General features: G+C 35.8%; 1 protein-coding gene across 5 annotated transcripts in view; it reads right to left on the reverse strand.

The window, feature by feature from the left end:
* Positions 1-688: 688 nt before the first annotated feature.
* The window catches only part of LOC108687365 (rho-related BTB domain-containing protein 1), a 25344-nt gene continuing 16985 nt past the window's right edge, over positions 689-9047 (reverse strand). For all 5 annotated transcript variants that reach the window (XM_018193078.1, XM_018193075.1, XM_018193077.1 and 2 more), the window contains exons 5-14: positions 7787-7994; positions 7159-7401; positions 6994-7079; positions 6465-6591; positions 4311-4445; positions 2951-3104; positions 2748-2878; positions 1616-1858; positions 1379-1527; positions 689-1088 (exon numbers count right to left, since the gene is read on the reverse strand). In XM_018193078.1, coding sequence (XP_018048567.1) covers positions 848-1088; positions 1379-1527; positions 1616-1858; positions 2748-2878; positions 2951-3104; positions 4311-4445; positions 6465-6591; positions 6994-7079; positions 7159-7401; positions 7787-7994 — 1717 coding nt within the window. In that variant the 3' untranslated portion in view covers positions 689-847. The remainder of the gene's footprint in view (positions 1089-1378; positions 1528-1615; positions 1859-2747; positions 2879-2950; positions 3105-4310; positions 4446-6464; positions 6592-6993; positions 7080-7158; positions 7402-7786; positions 7995-9047) is intronic.

Below are 9047 nucleotides of genomic sequence, written 5' to 3' on the forward strand. Positions count from 1 at the left end.
TATTCGTATTGGCATCCACACCATTTTGTTTCTGAATGTATATACATTCCGGGATATCAACGCGCAAATAGAGAAAGTACAAAGTCTCCCTTCAAAACACGAAGTTTTTGTTTTATTTGCGGAAGATAGAAATATGTGAGTTGCATCGCGAAAAATCCGCAGGTCCACGTACAAAAAAAATCATGGAAACGTTCACGGATACTCGCGACCAACTCGATGTATGGATTGGCGGAATCGAGCTTCTTAAAAATGCACGGCGCGAAGAATGATGATTCCGTTAGAAAAAAGAGAAATCATAAGATAGGGAGTAGGATTCAAGACTCGATCTCGACGAGTTAAAATCGAATGCATCCCCTAGCTAACCCTAAATCGGCTTTCGTCGCGATTATTGGATTGCTTGTTTTTCATGGTACGTGTATGTGTGTGTGTTTTTTATTTACTTATATGTATATATAATGTGTATTTCTATTTATATATATATATATATATATATATATACATATACATATATACTATATGTATATTATATGTATATATTACACATACATATATTGTAATTTTATTTACACATATAATAAATATAATTTATACATATATACATTTATTTATATGTATACAATATTACACATATATGGTAATATTATATATATAAATAAATATATGTACATATACATATATTTAGGTGTGTGTTTCGTGCGTTTACGCGTAGTCTCTTTGGTGTCTTGCAGTCCGCTTAAGTATAAATCTGTAGCAGTATCAAAATGGTAAAAATAGTGCATATGAAGACCATGAGCACAGGTAGGACCAGGATGAATCTGACGGAGCGGCTGAGGCCGCTTGGTTCCTGTCATACAGCTTGCTCGCCGGATTCGGTCGAGGCGTCGAAAAGTGGCCGATCTGCCGGTGTCTCGTTCGACGTTGTCGATTTTGTGCCTCCACCGTTACCGGTGTTACCCTCCCGTCTGGTTTTACTCGAGCCCGAGAAACACAGACAACCGGACTGATTGCGATTCCGCTTCAACGTCGGCTTGTTTTCGCGTACCTGCTCCGCTAAACACTTTTGATAGTAATCGTAATCCTTCAAGTACCTATTAGAGATAAATTGTCATAGTATCAAAATTATCAATATACATGTATTAAAGAACTAAACGTAGCAATCTTGATTGAATTTATTATATCGATATTTAATTTATTCGGATTGATAGACGGAATTTATTATTATATGAAAATTACATTATTTACTTATATAGAAATTTACTTAGATAAAAATAAATGTTAATAGCATGACATATATTGTAAAAAAAAGTTATAAGGGAAAAAGTTTTTTTCTATTGAAATCAAATAGTAGAAAGAATTGTAAGATCACCGTAATGCGTACCAAACCGGCGGCCATCGGTGCTCGTTCAAATACTCCTGGTTCTCTGGATGAAGCAGTCGCACACTACGAGGTGACATTTTGCACAGCTTATTATAGTTAACGCAGAGATGATTCATGCACCAATCGGCCAGCTGATCGGCATTATGCAGCTGAAAATCATAACTGAGCGTTAAATGGGTACCGCTCTACTGCTATTATCGCGTCTTAATTGATGTAAAACACGTGAAGGAAACTGACTTTGCATGGCTCCAACAGCCTCAGGCAGTTTTCCACAGCGTCGTTCCCCTCATTTTGCGAAAGCCGTTCAAGATCTTCAATCACTCTGCTCTCGACTAAGTTGACCAATCGTTGAAGGCAGAGTCTGTTGGCTAGTTCCAATAGATTCAGGCATCTGACCGAAGAGATCGCTGGCACTTCGTCCGTGTAAAGATAGCAGAGTAACTTGTGGAATGTATACTCCCGAACCCCAGGAAAGACTATCTGTCGTTGCGGTATGATTCGTATTTATTACGTGTGTGATTAAACATTATGTCTAATTTATTCGAGTTCTTTAAAATTACTTTGGTAAAATTTTATTTTTAAATTCATTATATTTTTTTTAAGAACTTGTATATGTATAATATGTATTTTGATTTTTTAAAGAGTTTTTTCAATTTTTTTATACAAATTGAAACACAAAAATTCTGAAAAATTCTGCACCTCAGAAAGATTTTTTGATCTAAAATATTTTTAATGTACCTAATCTTATCGCAACTTTATACAATATAAAAATAAAATAATATTAAGATTAGATGGATAATTTCGATTTTCTTTCCTCGAATTAAATAAGATTGACTTAAGTCTTGAGACAAAAATGACAAATATAAATTTATACGTTTATATATTTTAATATGTTTAGAATAAAAATCTTTTTCCGATATTATAACGTACAATGTTAGTGCCAATGTTTTACACGAAACAATGTCTAAGATTATCTTAGCCTTTTAAGAACTTTAAGAATTTTTCATTTAAGAGTAAAATAACAATAAATAGAATTGTCTCTATATTGATTTTATTTTTTGATAAATCAAAAAATAATAGCATTGAACCTGCAAATCTTTCTACAGAGCATTTTTTCTTTATATTCATATATAAATTCCGAAATATATATACTAAGATTTCTTCTATCCTATAATTTCCAAAATAATTTATAAAATCTGAAGGAGCTTTTTAGAAATCTTCTAATAAATTTAATATATAAAAAGTTTTTAAAATTATAAGATGTTATGAAAATTTTTTCATTGTAGAGTAATTTTATAATTCATATTTAATCAATTACGCATGAAATTACGATCAGTTATGATAGTTGCAATTATTATATTTTACTTACGACTTTTGCGCTGCTTTCGCGAAAATCGCCAGAAAACATGGCTTTCATTACGTCGCATCGGGCAGTGAGAATCGCTTTATGGGCCGGTACGCTGCCATCATCTAGCTCAAACATCACATCAGCGAAGAGACCTAAGTGTATCACGTTTCTTAGTCAAAAACTCGCATTACTTCACCTTTTTAATCGCAAACAATATATACCACCTTGCTCTAGGCAGATATCTTCCAGCCGTTGTCTAACCACTTGCTTGTACCGATTATTGAGATCGCTATTGACGAACTGCTCCCGCGTCTGTATGCTACCGAGGACCATGAGTAATTGCGGCAACTCGAGAAATTCGGCTGCTTGCCTGATTTCCTGTAGGCAAGAGCAACCGAAACATCATGTCGATGCATCATCGCGACTTCCAATGACGTAAAATGATCGATTAGATTAGAAAAAAAAGAAAGACACGAGATCTGATCGCTTCCGAATCGCTAGAGGACCTATCCTACTAGGCAATGATTCTAGAATGTCGGTGAGAACAATTGGAAGCGTATCCATGCACGGCACCTCCTCGACCGAAGTCGACCGTGCGTCGATTCCTCGAGGATCCCCCCGCTCGTGATGATCGCACGATACTACGGAAGCGATGATTCGCTATAAGCTTAATGTGAGCATGGCCTATCAGCTAAACGTTAAAGATCGGTATTGCCAAATTATGCGGTATTAAATAATTATGATATAAGATAGTTAAACGTGTCTTCAAGACACGTAAACAATTTTTTTAGCATTAGCTTTAACAATCTCTCAGCTTTCTGATATTTTTATGTCTCATTCTTAATATTTGATTAATTTTTATTTCAATTATTCAATTGAAAGATTAGTTTTTGGAAATGCGTCGAGTTTGCCTCGTAATTAATCGTAATAGAAAGGCACATGCTCGTATGATATGATCACGCAATTAAATCTTCAAAAGTCGAAACAGATCAGCTAGATGAGCCTACTATGTGCGTGCGTGCGTGCGCATGTAAACGTGTACGTATGTATTAATGCGACTGCCAAATTTCCAAACGCATTTCGCTTTTGGTACTAACCAGTAGAAGCCCGATAGGAGCTGTCTGAAAGAATAGAGCCGCGTTAGTTACTTTGTATATTCTGCAAACAATTGCGAGTTTAGCTCACGCTCTTAAGAGATCATACAAGTACACACCGTATCTCTTATCAGACGTGATACGTCAGTAGCATTCGCGATTTCTCAATCATGTTTTCTCAAATTGTATAATTTACGTAAATTTAATGTAAACGTTGCTAAAATTGTACCTAATATAAAGGCGATAGAGCTTGCGCAACCGCAAAAGAAGTCAAACCGGAGAGTATATTTATTCGATTGAGTTTGTATTTCGTATAAATCTCCGAGATAACTCGCTCCTCGTTCGTTTTCTCTTTGCCCGGAGATTATACCGCGCCTATTTCCGTTCGCTTATTTACGCGCGTTATTTTCGCGGCGGATAAACAAAGAGGGTGTCTGCTTACATTCTCGAATATACCTTTTCTCTTATAATTTCTACCGACCCAACGTACTTGTAGATCGTGATACCGTTTGTCCAGGCTGCCCGTGTAAATGAATTGCAAGCATTGCTGCATCGCCTGCGGCGTGATCAGCTTCGACAGCGTGATCACAGTCATGGGCTGCTGCACACCATTCGCATTTTCAGTCTGTAAAGCGTTTGACGATAAGTAATCACCCGGAACGATGGCGAGTCCTTGTGCGACATGTTATGGATACATCAAGAATTTCAGTTGGAAGGGAAACAAAAAAATTTTTCTTTACACAAAACTTACTAAAATATACTTATATTAATTCTTTGTTGTTTCACCTCAGAAAAGTCAAAATAATGATCGAAAATGATCCTCTTCAAAGTTACTATACATTATACTAAATTGACGCTCCTTATAGAAATCTAATATTAATTAATACTGAAAGACTAATTATTTATTCTATGTATTAAAATCATTATTGTTTAGTATTGGGAATACAAATTAGTTCGATCCGTTTTTTGTGCATTTATTTCAAAATAAAATGAATGAACAGATCAATTAAAGTATTGTCCATCGCTACCTACTACTTTTTCCCATCTCTCAGACATTTTCGAATTCCATCTCGAAAAAATGATTCTTTGGAGGCGATCCAATTTTGGAGCGAATTTTCGATTTCTGCGAAAGAAATGAACCGGTGACTTGCTACATCCTCCGGAACAACCAGTAATTAGAAGGAGCAATGTCCGGAGAATACGGCGAGTGCGATAAAACATCCCATTTGAGCGTTTCCAAATATTTTTTTATGACTTTAGCGACATGAGGCCGAGCGTTGTCATGAAGAAAAATAATTTTATCATGTCTTTGCTCGCATTTCGGCCGTTTTTCTCGCAATGCACGGCTCAAACAAATCAATTGTAGCCGATACCGATCGCCCGTAATGGAATCGCCAGGTTTCAGCAGCTCATAGTAAGCAACAAGACCCTTTTGATCCCACCAGATACAGAGCATGATCTTCGAATTATGAATGTTTGGCCGTGGTGTTGATGTTGAGGTCAATGGCAATGATTAACCGAGCTTAGCGTAATATTTTTTCTTCTTAGGGTTGTCGTAGAATATCCATTTCTCCTCTCCAATCCGATGCAAAAAAACCTTTTCTCTGTTGTCTTTGAATCAGCTGTTCGCAAGTGAAAAATCGCCTTTCAATGTCTCTCGGTTTCAGTTCATAAGGCATCCAATTTCCTTGTTTTTGAATCATTCCTATGGTTTTCAATCGTACAGAAATGGCTTGTTGAGTTACCCTCAATGATTCTGCAAGCTCCTCTTGCGTTTGACTCTGATCTTCTTCGAGTAATGCCTCTAATTCTTTGTCTTCGAATTTTTTTGTCTATCCAAAGCGAGGCTTGTCTTCAATGCTGAAATCTCCATCCTTGAAACGTCGAAATCATTCTCTACATGATTTATCATGTGTTGGAGCAATGTCACCATAAACTTCGACAAGCATTCGATGGGCTTCAGCCGCACTTTTCTTCCAATTAAAATAGAAAATTAAAATCTCCCGCAAATGCTGCTTGGTTAAATAAAATGGTCGAATAAAATTCGACATTTCAAACATAGTAAAAATCAAGGTTTTTGTATGAAACTCAAAGCGATATAAACTGAATATTATTAGCAAATGTTTAATCTCTCTGAAACCGCCAAAATCAGCTGTCACTATGACCATTCACAACAGCTGGAGCTATCTTTAGGGAAACGGATCGAACTAATTTGTACTCCCAATACTTTTTTTAGTACTTCAAATAAGTAATTAATTACTGTTTTTCAGTAATAAATTGACCAGTATTAAAAATTGGTATTAAATTTTTATAAAAGACATACTTGAATAGTCTCCGATAGAAGAATCTTCAAACTTTCGACAAATGTTTCATGAAATCTCATTATACAATATAATGTAGAAATTCGAATTATGGATCTATTTAATCTCACAGTGACAACGAATGGTTAATAAAGTCAGCTTTCGAGGATCTTCAGCGAACGTTCTTATGAATACGTGAACCATGAATTAAGCAATAAGAGTTAACTTTTCATTATAAAAATTATTTTAATCGGTTCTCTTTGCCAAAATTTAAAAGGAGAGGGACAAGTACTCCCCTTGCTCTCTCTTTATATACGCCCATGGACAATGTTAAAATCTCTCACCAGACATATACGAATATTTTGGAAGGCAGGATGATTCAGCTCCCTCGTCGCGCTGTTGCTTTTTCTCTGATTATCCATCGTCGGCAGTACTTGAAAACTCGATCGTCGCTTAAGTTGCTCCCAGACTCTGCAAGGTTCGGAACTCGTTTGTGCAGGGTTAATCGGGACACATTAAAACATATAAATTCTTTTTTTAAAACATATTGCAAACTCTGTTCCGTCGCTACGTAAAGTCGAATGTGCCGATATTTAAAGACCGTGCAAAGACTAAGGGGGAACTGCATCTAACTCTTTATTTGGCAATAATCATCCTCAAGCTATGTCAGTGTGTTGGATAATGCATGATCGAAGCGTTTTAACTGCATGCCCTTTTATTAGTATCAAGCCTAAGCGACACTCAACTTATGTTAACGCATGTTAGTTAACAACATCCGCAAGATTAGACATGTTCCATCACGTGTTAACTGCGGCTTGCCAAATAAAGGGTTAATCGACGCAGGAATAAACATACGAGGAAGGATTAACTCACTTTGCGGGTTTGCTTTGATCGATACGAATTAGGCACTCGGTATCGTCGTTGAAGTCACCGACGGTGGCCTCGCCGAAAGTGCTCACCTTGACGAGACAATAAGGGAAACATGTGTTATTGTGTTATCCTGTTACTACCTCCGAACCTGATAGAGCTGGCATATACCATGCTGGACTCGCTGGAGCTGCGCGGCGTTAGTTCTTGAGCGAGTTCCATCGAGAAAAGCCGGTGAAACGCTGGCGAAGCAGCGGCGAGTAAGCACCGATGAACCGAGAACGTGCAGTTACTCGCTATCAGGGTAACGTCCGTGTGAATCGGCCTCGTCCACAGGCTCTTCATGTTCTCCTCATAGGTACTTGCAGCCAAGCATACCTTCGGCGGTACAGGTTTTGGTGGACAGAATGGTGCCTATCAAGTAAAATCATCATATCTTATTAACAGCTCAACACCTGCAAAAAGGAACCCAGTAAATACAGTAGAATAGCATCAATATTATAATTTCATCTTCAGCAATATAAATATAATATATAAATATAATATATATCATGCGTACGATTATATTGTTAAGTATGAAATTATAATATTGATTTATGTTACTTTAGTTGGTATTTACTGGAAGACAACATACTCAAGCATCATCCAACATTGTAGCATCCATCTTTTTTTTTTTAAACACATGATCTTAATTTTATATTTATTCAGGAACAATATCAAAGATTATGAGAACGAAAGTTCTTCTTTATTTCTATTTGAAAGACAAGTCATAAAATCGTTTGTATGCATCATTTGTTACCTGTAACAAAGGTCTTTGCACCCTTTTCAAGTTCGTCATCCAGAAACGTTGCTGACGACGTGCGATTAAGGCGGCACGTATCGAATTTTCGAACACCTCGTTCACACCGTAATAAGTGAAAACGCTTGTCTCATAATAGCACACACCGAGTTCTCGCGCCACCGCCCGTGCCTGATCCGGCATAACCAGATCGCTCTTCCTCGTAGCCCTATAAACAATCGTAATCACCCTCTTAAAAAGGATTTTTAATAGAAATAAAAAATATTCTTGACGCATTAACCTTTTTGCAACTTTATGCAGCAAAAATAAAATAATATAAGATTAAATCAATAACTCTGATTTTCCTTCCTTGAATTAAATATGAGCTTAACTTATTGTCTTGAAACAAAACAAATATAAATTTAAGTGTTTTTATATTCTTATGTTTAGAACAAATTTTTATGATGTTATAACGTGCGATGCTGATGCCATAATATTTGATACATAATATTTGATGTGTCCAAGTATCTCACTTTATTCTAAATTTAAGAATTTTCCATTTAAGTAAAGTATTCCTTTGTTAATAATAAATATGATTGTTCTCCTATATCAATCTTATTTTATAAGATAGAAAAATAATAGCATTGGATTTGAAAATCTTTTCTATCTTATATTATATATAAGATTGATTATGTTTTAAGTGCAATTGCGTGTCGTTGAAATGTATTTCGCAATATGTATTAATAATAAAGAAGGTGAAACTGAAATGACGCGATGAAGTCATTTCGACTGTTATAAAAAGAAGGAAACTAAAAGTCACGAGAACTTTCAGGCTTTCTCCCAAGGGAGTAATCGATGTGTCAAGGTTCGGTTAATTTTGACTCGACCCGATTATTCAACTATCGGGAATTTTAAACTTTTCAATCGATCACTCAGCGTCGTTATAAAATTCATATGCCGCGCGATGCCGCATAAGCTGATCGTAATGAATATTTTTTGCCGGTGAAAGATTTCGAGGAAGCTTACGGAGACTCTCGCTGAAAAATCAATACTTCGACACACTTCGGTAAACTGATCACCGTTGAAGAAGCATCGATGCGAGTGAATGAATTTCACACTAAGCTAAAAAAAAAATCTAATGGTCGCATGCGAATTTTCTTCGTCGCCAAAAAAGATGTAATCGATTAAAATAACTAAATTAACTTTAACTAATTTTTGAAATAATATTTTTTATAACAATATATTTTTTAGAACAATATATTATAATATATTTATTTTATAT

This window comes from Atta colombica, unplaced genomic scaffold (assembly GCF_001594045.1).
Source record: "Atta colombica isolate Treedump-2 unplaced genomic scaffold, Acol1.0 scaffold205, whole genome shotgun sequence".
Classification (NCBI taxonomy): Eukaryota; Metazoa; Arthropoda; class Insecta; order Hymenoptera; family Formicidae; genus Atta; species Atta colombica.